Source organism: Ctenopharyngodon idella, chromosome 3, assembly GCF_019924925.1.
Source record: "Ctenopharyngodon idella isolate HZGC_01 chromosome 3, HZGC01, whole genome shotgun sequence".
Lineage (NCBI taxonomy): Eukaryota > Metazoa > Chordata > Actinopteri > Cypriniformes > Xenocyprididae > Ctenopharyngodon > Ctenopharyngodon idella.
The window spans coordinates 28891476-28905424 of NC_067222.1; the positions used below are offsets into that span (position 1 = coordinate 28891476).

Here is a 13949-nt window from a genome sequence, read left to right on the forward strand (position 1 = left end):
TACATTATCAAAATGTTTAAATTTAGGTTTAAAACATAAATGTCCATAACAGATAGTCAGTTGCAGTAACATAAAAATGAGAAGTTACTGGAATTGCATAACCACTTAATTAGAAGAGGATTACTACAGCTGCACTTCCCATTACAATTACACATTTACATTTTTTTTTTTTTTTTTTTTAATAACAATAACGTAGTAATGGAAATGTTTTTTTTTTTTATGATGGCTAACTATAATAACCCTGGCACCCACGTTATGTAAAACACTAACAATTTTCAGAAGTGTTTTGTGTTAATTTTCACTCTCACCTTCTGGGCTTGGACCACTGCCTCACGCTGCTGCCAACGTTTGTACAGGCCAAATAGTGGAGTGGCTCCATCCACCCACTGAATGAGGCCTGATCTGGTGCCCAGCGGTGTGACGGAATAATGACGGGCATGAAACCTCGGACTCTCCTGCTGATTCACCTTAGTGAACATGGTGTTGACGATAGACAAGAACTGCATGATCCTCTCATCCAAATGCAAGTCCTCTAATCCTAAAAACACAGAAATTGGCATGCATTAAAGGGATATTCATACAAAAACAAAAATTCTGCCATCATTTACTCATGCTCATATCATTCCAAACCATCATCATATAAAGTGACTTGGATTAAACCACTGGATTCATATGAATTGCTTTTACAATGTCTTTATGAACTTTTTGAAGCATCAAAGTGTTGGTGGAATGGACTTTAAATGGAGGGACAGAGGGTTTCATTAAAAGGTATCTTGTGTTTAGAACAACATGAGAGTAAGTAAATGATGAATTTTCCTTTTTTGAGTGATGTTCTTAACAACATGAGGGTAAGTAAATGATGAATTGTCATTTCTGAGTGATTTTCTTACCCATGTTCTTACTTATTCATACCTTTGAACAGGTAAGGATAGTTTCTGCCGTCAGAGCCTAAGAAGTAGAGCTTCTTGGGTTTAGTTTTAGTTGGCAGGATGGTGATGGTGTTGCCTACACTCTGGATGGTCACTGCATCTGTAGCAGACACCTCCCCTGGTAGCGCCATCTCGGTGTTGGCCATGGTAGTCAGGCGCGGACTGATTTCATCCAGCCTCAGGAGGTAACTGGTTCGTTTCTGCGCCCTCTGCTGCAAACTCAGCATGATCTGCGACAGGACGAGTAGAAATACAAAATGTGAAGTGCAGAGTATGCATATCAGCCTTTCCTCATACCATCAGAACTCTTACACACACAGCTGTCCTAACCTGTTTGAAGGGCACCCAGCTGCTGGCAGGATTGGCTGGATTAAGAGGGTTCCTAAGTCTCTCTAGAGCATTGTGGATGGCCTCTCCGTACGTCTCCTGAAACCACGCCTCGTGAGGCGTCTCCGCTGGAGCAGCCGTGATGCTGCGTACGTGATCCAGTGCAAAAACCACAGGTTTCATCAGAGCAGAATGCTTCTCTCTCATAATAGCCACCTTCTCATCCCTAACCCACAACAACCACAAGAAAGAAAAAAGGAATAGGAATTTAAATGATTTTCGAAGAGGCAAGAGTTACGCTTAGTAATAAAGTTTCTTCTTCTATATCGATTTCCAGGGTCATGACTCACTTGCGCAGCGTGTTGTTGTTCTGAACTCTCTTCACCTCATCCTCCAGCTGTTGAATCCTGCGCAAAACATGCATGTGTTGCTGCTGCAAGACCCCCAGCCAGAGCTCATCCCAGAGCAGAGTGACCCTCCTCAGCTCACCCACCAACATCTGCACCTGCACACACAAGAACCAACAAAACAGCTCTTAAACACAATGGCCTTTAACACCATCACACACACTTATAGAACAGTAAAGTCCTTTCTGTAATACCTGCAGCACCATCGTGGGGTTGGCGGAGGAAAGCTTGTCTACGATCTTGCTGTAGCAGTCCTGCATCATGGCTTGGTCCTCGCTAGAATACATCACCATCTCCTCCCCGCGGGTGCTCTCCTGAGAAGTTGGCCCACTGCCCGTCTCACTCTCACCTCCACAGAGAGCCTCTCCCTGCATGTTTCCCAGCAGGGTTGGCAGGGACGATGGCAGCTTATTACCTGGCAGAGGTGAAAAAATTTTTTTTTTTCCCCCCAAAGAGGCTAAACTTGAATTTACACTCCCTAAACGGATAACTTATTGGATGTTTAAGGCAGTGTGTCCACCAAAGAATTTTATCCATTTTTTTTAATTGTCTACAATTAGAGTGCTGTGTATTTTAAAATAGCCAACAGAGGAAAGAGGCAATGAGTGCTGCTAATTTTTTTCTGGTTGCCAGGAGTTGAAAAATCTTCAACTTTGGGCAAAGGCCGTGACGCACCAAGCCATCGGCCGTCAGTCTAATTTGGGCAGTCGTTGAACATCTGTCAGTCCAGTTTTTGACGAACCAGTGCACAAGAAAAACTAAAGTGATGAAAGCAAGAAAATTACGAAGTTTCAAGAGGGCGCATACAGATTTTTACTAACTAATTTTACACCATCTTACCTTAGCATTTCAATATGTAAAACATTTCATAATGACATGGCTGATATTGCTGGTCTCTGAGTATCCTTGTCTGTACCAGAAGACATTCCTGGACTACCACAATATTAATATGAAAAATAATGCTTACTAATTAATACTTAATACATTTTTTTCACCATGGACACTAGGACTGGGACAATATATCGATGCATCGCAACTCGTGAATCGATCCTGATATTTTCCAAAATGCATCGCAAATCGATTCTGAGCTTAGTTTTTAACAGCAGATGGGACTCTAGGCTAGTTTTTAACCGCATGCTCAAATGCTCACGAAGACGACCGCTCGTGCGTTCAGCTGAGTCTGAGAATGTATTTGCACCTCAGAATGCTTCTATGACCACTGCAAACTGCAAACATCCCTGGAATTCGCTTCAACCTTTTCAAACTTTATGAATGATTATTTTATAGAAAGCTCAAGCGATGTGTTTAAGGAATTGGAAGGAAGCACGCAGTGCCATCCTGCTGTTAAAAACTAAGCTCAGAACCGATTCAAGAGAGAATCGCGATATACTTAAGGTAAATATCAGAATCGATCCAGAATCATTTCTCGATTCGCGATGCATCAATATATTGTCCCAGCCCTAATGGACAAATTTGGTGGACACATGGGCTAAGGAAATCAGGATGCCCCTGCCTGCAAGTTACAGTACATACCTGCCGACTGAGCCTCTCCACCAAGAGAGATCGATCCCACAATGGCAGGGTAGAGAATGAGGTGGGGCGAATCTTGGGCCACTCTGCAAAGCAGGCTGCAGATGCTCTGTCGGATGTAGGCCTCAGGGTGATTTAGTCTGGAGAATAACTGAGGAATGATACCTAGCGAGAAAACAGATCTCTTAATCCATCTGATGCTAATATAAACATCTACATGATGTATAAAGCAAGGTATTTATTACTGTATTGAATATCCGTGTTCTTACCTCTCCAGGGTGCAGTGGGGGTGGATGCCAGGCCGTGTTCAAGACCCTCTCTCAACTCCCCAGCATGCTTTACCAGCAAGCGCAGCAGACGGAGGGTTGCCATGACAATGACATCATCGCTGCTCTGTTTGCTACTCTGGTTGTTCAGGAGCAGCTTGGGATCGTCTTCATCTATGGGCACCTGATGATCAAGACACCAAGAAATTTATTTATATAAGAAATTTGTCCAATCGCTGCATAAATACTGAAGGAATCCGCTGACCTGTCCAGCGTTGAGTTTGAGGAAGGTGAAGTATGCCCTGCATGAGACCCGGTATAGGCTGAAGATACGATCAACCACTCTCCTCCACACTCCGATCAGCCCGTCAGTCACAGTGTCCTCCACCTCAGACAGCCATGGACATGCACTCAACAGCTGTCGGCCGATCACATCCACCATGTCGTCCTCCTCATCCTCTTCATTCTGCAAGGCCATGTCTTCATCCTGCAGGAACACAAAAACACATGAATACAACAAAGCCAAACCTATTCACATCCTACGGTGCAAATAAATGAACATCAGCATTAGTCTTAAAGGCATAAGTCTACATAAAAACAATGGATAGTCAAAATAATACCTACATTACAGTTTAGTGTCAGTAAGATTCATTTAAAGAAATACTTTATTCAGCAAAGGTGGATTAATGACAGTAAAAAATTTTTTTTTTTTTTTGAACAAAAGTTTTCTATTTTTTTTATTCATCAAAGGATCCTGAAAAATCTATCACAGTTTCCAATAAAATATTAAGCAGAACAACTGTTTTAAACATTGATAATTATAAGAAATGTTTCTTGAAATATTTCTTGAAAGAAATCCTTCTTTAAATCAACATATTAGAATGATTTCTGAAGGATCATGTGACATGGTAGACTGGACTAATGATGCCAGAAATTCAAATTACTTTTTAAAATATATTAAATTAGAAAACAGGATTTTTAAAGTGTAAATGACATTTCACAATATTACAGTTTTTACTGTATTTTTGATCAAATAAATGCAGCTTTGGTGAGCAACTGATATTAAAAGAAGTCTTTCAAAAACATTTTTAAAAAATGTCACCGACCCCAGTTTATTTAAATAAAATGTATATGTGTTTTTTTTATTTTTTTTTTTTATAGTGTGTAGTGTTATCAGTTTGAGACCCACTGATCTAGAATCATTTGTACAAACTGTGAACTCCATAACCTGAATTCCTGCTGGGCGACACATGGCTTGACCCAAAATGCCGAAAATGGTTTCCTTGTCTTCATCACTGGTGCCTGCTGGGAGCAACTCCTCTATTTCTTTCTTCTCTCCAAGGAGCAGAGGAACCCCCTCTCCTTGACTATAAACAAACAGAATAATAATAATAATAATAATAATAATAATAATAATAATAAAAAACCAGCAGTATGAGCACATCCATTTTTTTTTCCCCTTTTTACTAATATTAACATTTTTCATAGTTAAAAATACCTGGCATTATCCACAACCTTCCTGCCCCATCTGTATGCCCAGCTGGCAAGAGCAGCCCATGATTTGGCCACTTCAGGAGCCTGAGTAGTTGAGAGCTGGTACAGCTGCCCAAGGACAAAGTCTGGCTCCCCAACACCAACACTGACTGTGAACAAAACAAACAAACAAACCTTTGTGTTAATGAAAGAGAAACAATGCTAATCAAATACTAATACACAACATAAGTAACACTGAATGGTTAAGGATCAATATGACGATGGTATTGCATTTTACAATGACACAAATAAAATAGCATTAAAATTATGCTTATATTTTAATGGGCCAAAAGACAGTCAGGTCTGTTTTACCTGTAGTCTCAGTAGTAATGTGCGGCATTCCCTGATCTTCCAGTGGCAGCTCCAACAGGCCGCAGATGTTTTTGGAGAGAGCTGAGAGGCTAGTAGAGCCAGAGTTTCTCTTCACCACCATTTTAAGTTGTGGAGTCAGATCTTTCCAGTCGGCCAAAAGCCATTTGCACAAAGTGAGCACAGAGCGACATGCTGCACGCTCGCACTTCCCAGAGTGACAGTACGAAAGTGCACAGGAGCTCAGCATTTCCATAGCGGATACGGACTGACCTAAAAGGGGAAGAGGACGTGCTTAAAGATTCAGACTGAAACACAGCACGACCAAGTAAACTGGCCTAAATAAGACAACTCAAAAACACTTACCAGCAGCAAACAACACTTTAGCCTTCTCGATCTCCAGTTCTGGTCCCCATTTCTCCCCAACAGTGCCCTCTAGTGACAGCTGCCTAAAGCTTTGCACAAGGTCCTGACCTTCAGAGTCATCCACGGATGGCTTGCTGCACAGGCTCAGCAGACGAGTAGCCAAGGCGATATTTCCTTGCTTACGAGCAAATTTCACCGCAGTCAAACAAAGTTCCATCAGATGAGAGTCCACTGGAGCAGAGGAACCTGGAGGAATCATTGAAGAGTTAAAGGGGTACTTCACTGCTGGCAAAATGGGCTTAAACTTGGCTGCCTATAAAGTAGAAAGTCTTTTTTTAAAATGGGTGCTATATGGCTAAAGTAAACAGGAAAAAAAAAAAAAAACCTTCCCTTTTGCCAAACAATTAGAACAAACAAACACCAATAATGCACTTGCACTTGCTTAAGTAAGAAAACACTTCTTGGCAAACTTTTAGTCATAATGCCATATAATGTCGCGTACTGGTAAGAAAGCTATTGCCATAGCGTTCCATTTTTATCATAATGTTTAGAGTAGATAAAGTACGATACAATTTTCATTGATAAACCTACCTTTACAATAACTGTCCTGTTAATAACCCCTAAATCCGACTGTTAGACTTTAACGAAACTTTGTATTCATAAGTCACACTTATACACAAGTGATGGAGATCTTACCTTTGAGTTTTTGGAAGAGCTGCCGCTGGAAAGTGGTGTATCGGAGAGCATGCAACCATGGCTGAACATCCTGCTGCTTGCAGGTGGTCAAAGCTTCACTGAAGAGCGGAATAAGACAGTCCTACAGAAAGAAAAACAAAGAACAAGGATCTTTTTTTTTAAAGGGAAATGACCAAGTTATAATGTATTTGCACATTTATGAGGTTGACATGGTGGCTCAAACCTCTGGGTGCTGGTTACAGAGGGAGTTCTCTAGAGAGTTGGCACAGTGCAGCTGCAGGGTGCTGAGGGTGGGCAAGGAGTCAGACAGGGTGAGAGTGGAGAGACGCAGTGGACCCAGAGAGATGCGACCCGTCTGCTTCAGGTACTTCACCAGGGTGCTAAAGTTGAATACAAAAAAGTAGAACTGCCATCAATAAATGCTCAATACTCAATTTGTAGGAAAATTTACTGTAGAAACATAATATTTACTTACTCAGATGATGCAAGAACCTTCTGGTCCTGTTCGTGATTGGTTGCGGTGATGGCTCCCACAGCGCTTCTGAGCAGCTGTACCTCAATGGCTTTCTGGAGTTCTGATGGGTCTGGACTCAACACAGCAGGAAGAAGCCTCTTCAGGTCTGTCAAAACAAAAGACCATTAATTCATACTGCACCACAGTGTTGAGTGACGCTGACCATAAAAACTGATTGCACATGTTCTGACCAATGTAAAAAATGGATCATGATTAAATTGTTCATGATTAACGAATAAGGATTTTTTCTTCATTTTCATAAAAGAAAAAGAAAAGAAAAAGAAAAAAATCATTTTTATGGAGATCCTCCTTACAAACAGCAGTTTCTAGTCAAAGAAATATTTGAGCTTAACTAGGGGAAAAATGATAAAAATTCCAAACAGATTTTCTTCTTATTGCCATGTCTTCTCCCAAAAATTCTCAACTATTTCCTGTTTTACCATGACAATGGTTAGTACAGGCTGTTATCATACCAATCTTGTCTTTCGTTGTAGAGTTGAGAAGGCCATAATCCTCCCCGGGGAGAAGCTCCAGTTGGGCACGGCACTCTGCAAAATCCCCCTCCTCAAACCTGCTCAGAGCTCTAGAGGACAGACAGACAGACCAAAACAAATATTTAAACAACTCATATACCTACAGGAGAAATTCATTCAGAGTCAACAGTTCTGCTGCTTCACACCTGATATAATTAAAGTCTGTCTTCAGATTGACACTGGAACTGCTGCTGTTCTTTTTGAGGTTCATCATGCTGGCTTGCCACTCCTGCATGGACTCCCAGTCACTCAGGGCTACATAACACTCACAGGCCTTATTAGCCAGAAAGTTCAGCACCTCTGGAGAACACTCACTGGACTTCAACAACACAGTTTTTCGTCCCTCTCCTATTAAAACAGTCAGGACAGATACAATGAGAAACATTATAAAATAGGTCAGGGTCAACAACTTCTGATATCATTAAAGACTAGGGATGGGAATCTTTTGGAATCTCACGATTCAATATAGTAAAACTACGCAGCACAAAAATAAATTTCTAGAAGTTTGTTTCACATCTGTCATTTCTGGATGATAGCGATTCATTTTTATAACCATGGGCCTTGTTTACACTAGTGCATTTTCATTTTAAAATGTACAACTTTTGCTACGGCTGTCGTTTACACTACTTCAGCGTTTTCGACCCTCGAAAACGGAGACTTTCAAGAACGCTGCAGAGCCCGTTTTAGTTTGAAAATGCCAGGGTTGTGTTTCATCTTAAACAGACCAAAACGGAGACTTCTGAAAACGATGGCTTGGCTGCCCACATTCGCTCTGCGTATCTCTGACGACCGTGTAAACAATAACACGGAGACTGAACTGCAATCTTTGCTGGCTTTGTCATCATTTTTAGCAGACACTGTGCAGTTAAACTCTGCATTTTTTTAATAATGCAGCTACCTACATGGCCAAGAGGCAACTGTTTACACATGTACACGCGTGCCCAGTGTGCATGAACAATCGTGACAAGAATTGTTTTCATTTTACAATGTCGTTTTCAAACGAAAACGTACTAGTGTAAACGGTGCCTTATATATATTCATTCAAACAGCTGATTCATTTAGAAAAAATGCAAGTCATCATCCTTATGAACGGGTCCTTGAATCATTCAACTCAAACATTTCATTCAAAAAGTAGTGAAACTTTGCTGTCTGTTGCTTGGAGATGTGTAACGGTTCAATTCAAATCAATAGAAGATAGAACTGTTATTCATATGTGAATCAATTCCCCTCCTACCCCTATTAAGTTAATTTACCATGTGAGGGATTTAGTGTGATTTGTGTGAACTCCTCACCACTGGCGGTGTGTTTAGGGCTGGAGGTGTTGGTGCCAGTGAGTTTCAACAGTGAGCGATCAAAACCTTTAATGGAGCAGTCCATCCCTGTGACAGCACACAGCTGCTCTTGGTACTCTAATGCCGCCTTTTCAAACCTTGGGCACAATGCAACATCAACATTTGATGAGAACAGAGCGACAAGACAAATTTGTATGGTATAAACTGGGTTAATTATTTTCAGAACACAAAGCACTTACTTTCCCTCTGCCTGCAGTGCCACTGAGCCCAGCCAGCCCAGACTCTTGCCAGTGTTGGCCAGACTCCAGGCTGCCAGACCTTGTATGGCCTCAGGGCATCGCAGCTCACACAACGCCTCCACCAGCATGGTGACTGGCACCTCCATTTCTGGACCCTACAGGACAAAGCACAGAGCAAAAATTATGAAGTAAGGCTTTTGGTTATTATAGTCCAAATGGTGTAGAACCGGTGCCTTACAATCATATATTTGCAAAATATAAAATGTATTACATAAAATTAAATGTATGAAGGACAATGAAACATCTAAAACTTAACTTTTAAGATTTAATTTTTGTTTAATCCACATTTTCCATTTGTTCACAAAGGTTATTTGTCTATCTTCTGTTGAACAACACTGGTTTAAGTCTTACTTGTGCACTGCTGTTCTTGATCTCAGTGAGCAGGTCAAAGCCATGACGGACCGTGACTGCTGGCTGACCTGAGAGAAGGCCCACTCTCATCAGTGCCAAACGAATTCTGGTTAGCCAGTCCTGGCACGTCTGTCTGTTTGTGTAGAAAAACGTTCGGATGCCCTAAATAAAGAGAGATGAAAAAAATTAAATTAAAATGAAGATGAAAACATGAAATGCCAGTGGTAACCCCCCCAAAAAATAAAGGAAAAAATAAAGCTAGTACTCCACAGTGTTAACATCAAAACTAGCTGTCTATATACAGAGGACAGACCTTTGGTGGTGCAGTGAGAGCGCTGGCGCAGCCTTCATAGGCATTGTACATGAGTTTCTCCAGGTTCTCTAGGAACTGCAGGAGTAGAGCCAGGCGGAGCTGATTGGTGTGGTGACCCTCATCACTCTCTCCTCCACTCCAATGACTCAACTCCTGCTCTGTGTTCAGACTATGAGCCGCCAGGCTGCGGATCATACCTACAGCAGCACAGGGATAAAATGTTGATTCATACACACGAAAACAGTTCAAAAGTTTAGGGTCAGTAAGATTTTTTTTTTTTTTTTTTTAAAGAAATTAATACTTTAGATTTAGCAAGGACCATGAATTAATCAAAAGTGACAGTAAAAGACATTTACAAATGTAACAAAAGATTTCTATTTCAAAACAACTGCTGTTCTTTAGTTCTGTTCTTTCTATTAATAAAACGAATCCTAAAAAATGTATCATGGTACACAAATGCAAATATATTAGGCAGCACAACTGTTTTCAACATTGATAATGAATGTTTCTTGAGAAGCAAATCAGCATATTAGAATGATTTCTGAAGGATCAAGCGACACTGAAGACTGGAGTAATGATGCTGAAAATTCAGCTTTGCTATTACAGAAATTACATTAAGATATATAAAAAAGATTTTTATTTGTAATATTTCATAGTATTACTGTACTTTGTTATACAAGGCCGAAAGACTTCCTTCAAACACTACATTGATGCTATGCACCAATAACCCAAAAAGAAATAAAATCAAGTCCGAGGTCACAAACGAATTAGTTACCCATAATGTATTCCAGCTTTAATTCTATTTAATCATTTTAAATTTTTTTTTTTTTTTTTTGGAAGATTGGTCATTAAATTCACTGCAATCACAAATACATGGACTTGAGCTACCGGCACAGTCTTCAAAATGTATAGTCAAACAGATTTTGAATGACATAAGGTGAGTCAATAGTGTCAGAACTTCAATGAGATGAACTATTCCTTTAATAAATCTGGGAATGTTTTTGGGATCAGTTAATACAAATTACAAAAGCGACAGTTCACTAACCCTCTATGGTCTGGAAAGTATCCTGGGCTCGTCCCAGAGGGGTACGGAGTTTAGAGAGAACAGTGAACTGAGCAGCCTCCCACACTGCCCACTGCCACAGCACTGCTTCAGTCTTCAGCAGGGAACGAGGAACCATGGCAGTGTCTTTCTTCTCCAGCCGCTGACAGCTGTGGTACAGTCTCTCCAACCAGGGCTCCTTACTGCAAATTAAAGAATTAATATCTGTTAAACAATTCAGAATATGACAACTCCCAACACATGCACAGCTTGCTTTTATTTTAGCTGCGGATCATCTGCATTACAGGGTTTAATAAGTTCCACTAACTAACAAATAAAAAATATATTCAAATGAACAAACATGTACCCATGTGTTCTCAAAAAGATGAGAATAAATGAAATCATGGCCACCAGAGTGGCTGTACACTGACGTCCTGGCTGCCTACTCACCCTCCACGGTGGACCGTTCCATACAGAATAAACCCAATGAGGTCAGAGAAGTCCTGTGGGTGGAACGTGTTGCTAGGCACTTTGCTCATGTGTCGGCGGATGGCCAGAGAAATCTCCTTAATCTCAGAGTGACTCCGGGCACTGCTGGGAGACAAGCCGACAATTACCATCATATCAACTACAGCTGGAGATAAAACAAGGTAGGTTTTATTTCTCCTCCCCCAGATTTCTATTGTATGGATTGGAGGCAGATGAAAAAGAGTCTGGCGAACCTCAACGCGATGTGCATGGGTACAGATCTCAGCAATTTCCCAAAGGCCTGCCGAACTCGGACTGCTGAGTGGACAAGCTGAACTCTGCACACGTCCACACACCTGCAGAGAAAGAGGAGACAGAACCAGTGCTGATCAGACAAGATTTTTTTTTTTACCCCCACCTCCAAAGAGCAGGAGGAAAAGTTGCAGCCCTAATGAATGTTCCTGCTGGAAGACAGTATCTAACAAGCAGAGAATGTGTGATTACCTCTGGAGAAGCTCTGTGGTCAAGGAAGACGACAGAACCTGTAGACTGTTACATGCCTGCAGACATATGGTGGGGTCTTCATTCAAGGCTGCACAGAGGAATACCAACATGTAAATGTACATTCTCTTAGTAACTAGATTATTATTTTCTTAAGCCATTATTTGTTTACCCCCTACTGATCTGGAGAATTATTTTGTGTTCATAACATTGTTTTGCCTCTGTGAACTCAAAACGCAGAATTAATAATAGGGATATTTACTCACAATTTGCCAGCAACCCTTTGCAGAATTTGAGGAAGGATGGGAGTGAGAACAGAGGGGAGTAAGTTTCAGATTTCTTCATCATCAAAGACACCTCCAAAGACCAAGTGAGCAACAGCCGCCTAAAAATGAGTGGTAAAAAAAAAGACAAATAATCATTATTGTCTTGTGGCCATACAGGGAAATTACATACAGTGGGGTCTGAGACCATACTGAAAATCTAAAAAATTAAAGTTTAAGGAATCAGAGAGAGAGAGAGAGAGAGAGAGAGAGAGAGAGAGAGAGAGAGAGAGAGAGAGAGAGAGAGAGAGAGAGAGAGAGAGAGAGAGAGAGAGAGAGAGAGAGCCCACAGCCCTTACATATTTAAAACAGTAATATCCTATACTAAACCTAACCTAACCTTGACAAACTATATATCATTAGAAAGCTTACAATCTCTAGTTTTCATATTTGGTGATTTGTAACGGTCAAAATAATTTACAGAGGAGCAGTAATTTATCAATTTGCAATAAGAATATTTTCATACTCATAAGGCATGTTCAGACCTTTATTTTGAAATAGCGATGAACATGAAAAATCATGAAAGATTGGTTGAAACATGTTTGTTTTCATTCCAAGAGTTCAAAAGGTAACATCCATTTCAATTTTTTGAGAAAAAAAAAAAAAAAAAAAAAAAGTCTGAAAATGTTTTTAATATAAATATAAATAAATTTATGATTGTGGCGGCGATCTATCTACCCACATACATGTTGTTTTTATGTTTATTAGAGGTTGAATTCATATCAAATTCTGCCAAACTTCCCATACTACTTCTATATAGGATGTCTACTTCATAAATTGTATGAAAATAATGGAAATATATGGTTCAGATCACTCAAACCATATTTGGAAATGAAGGCGCCCTTATATGGTCAGTAATGGAGCTTGGTTGTCATCTAGTGAAAAAGTGTGGTACTGCACCCAAACAAAATCTTACTGAAAGCTCATTTTTTGAGATATGAATCTAAAATTTGGAACACAGCTTGTTCAGATTTTTGGCTTTGATTTTCTTGCAGTTTTAGAGTAAAACTTGTTTTGTAAAATATATATTTTAAAATACATTTTACATTTTCATAAACTTAAATTACTATAACTTTTTTTCTGTTTCACTTAAACTTTATTTAACTTCTACAATAATCTGCCAAATTTCATCTTTAAAACAAGACTAGTATTATGTCTATATTCCAAAGTATTCTTGAATTACAACCATTTAAGTTTGGATAGTGCATTTTCAGGTCTATAAAAAAAGACCTGTGACAGTTAACAGGTTAATGAAGATACATCCTAAATACAAAGAAATTTTAAACTCATGCAAAGGTTTTCACTGAAAATTGACTAAAAAAAAGAAAAATTAAGTGAAAAAAATTATTTAATTTGAATACTGAAAACACTTCTGTTTAACATTTTTGGACCCCACTGTATATTCACAAATTTTCTAAAACACTAAACTGTTGCCATATGCAGACAAGTAAGGAATTAGAGAAAAGGTATAATTACACTCATCACTGTACAAGTGATTATAGCAGCTAAAAGAGCAAGTGGTTCAGATATATTATCACAACAGGACTCATTATAGACAGGCAGTGTGAGCTGTGTACCTCGCCTCAGGGTTGAGATGATCCTTGCTGAGCAGCATACCCAGCAAATTAAGGAGCGTGCTGAAATGCCTTTTGGTTGCCGTGGTAACTGTGCTGATGACAGCACCGTCGAAAAGCGATGGAGATGAGGAGCTCAGGCTGCTTGAGATAAAGTGATCATGTCTTGAGAGAAATAAAGAGAAAAGCAGCAGTCTATCAGTAATCACGCCCGGAGTGAGTGAGGCTCAATTCAAGCTTATGTCCGAGTCGAATGACAAAGTGTTCTTTGACAGTTTTATGTACACTGGGGGGGGGGACACACTTACAATCTATGATTCAACCATATAGCACTGCATAATTCATGAAACCACACTGCCACTTGCTAAACACTGAA

General features: G+C 40.0%; 1 protein-coding gene across 3 annotated transcripts in view; it reads right to left on the reverse strand.

Annotated features, from left to right (window-relative positions):
* The window catches only part of smg1 (SMG1 nonsense mediated mRNA decay associated PI3K related kinase), a 34255-nt gene that overhangs the window by 12155 nt on the left and 8151 nt on the right, over positions 1 to 13949 (reverse strand). For 2 of the 3 annotated variants that reach the window (XM_051886276.1, XM_051886278.1), the window contains 27 exons: positions 13577 to 13738; positions 11943 to 12061; positions 11680 to 11767; positions 11430 to 11531; positions 11158 to 11301; positions 10711 to 10910; positions 9666 to 9862; positions 9353 to 9514; positions 8942 to 9096; positions 8703 to 8839; positions 7557 to 7758; positions 7351 to 7460; positions 6839 to 6983; positions 6587 to 6743; positions 6364 to 6484; positions 5668 to 5913; positions 5305 to 5574; positions 4958 to 5102; positions 4688 to 4826; positions 3725 to 3946; positions 3463 to 3643; positions 3197 to 3358; positions 1858 to 2078; positions 1607 to 1761; positions 1260 to 1482; positions 913 to 1159; positions 309 to 538 (listed from right to left, as the gene is read on the reverse strand). In XM_051886276.1, coding sequence (XP_051742236.1) covers positions 309 to 538; positions 913 to 1159; positions 1260 to 1482; positions 1607 to 1761; positions 1858 to 2078; positions 3197 to 3358; positions 3463 to 3643; positions 3725 to 3946; positions 4688 to 4826; positions 4958 to 5102; positions 5305 to 5574; positions 5668 to 5913; positions 6364 to 6484; positions 6587 to 6743; positions 6839 to 6983; positions 7351 to 7460; positions 7557 to 7758; positions 8703 to 8839; positions 8942 to 9096; positions 9353 to 9514; positions 9666 to 9862; positions 10711 to 10910; positions 11158 to 11301; positions 11430 to 11531; positions 11680 to 11767; positions 11943 to 12061; positions 13577 to 13738 — 4642 coding nt within the window. The remainder of the gene's footprint in view (positions 1 to 308; positions 539 to 912; positions 1160 to 1259; positions 1483 to 1606; positions 1762 to 1857; positions 2079 to 3196; positions 3359 to 3462; positions 3644 to 3724; positions 3947 to 4687; positions 4827 to 4957; positions 5103 to 5304; positions 5575 to 5667; positions 5914 to 6363; positions 6485 to 6586; positions 6744 to 6838; positions 6984 to 7350; positions 7461 to 7556; positions 7759 to 8702; positions 8840 to 8941; positions 9097 to 9352; positions 9515 to 9665; positions 9863 to 10710; positions 10911 to 11157; positions 11302 to 11429; positions 11532 to 11679; positions 11768 to 11942; positions 12062 to 13576; positions 13739 to 13949) is intronic. The other variant, XM_051886277.1, reaches the window with a different exon arrangement.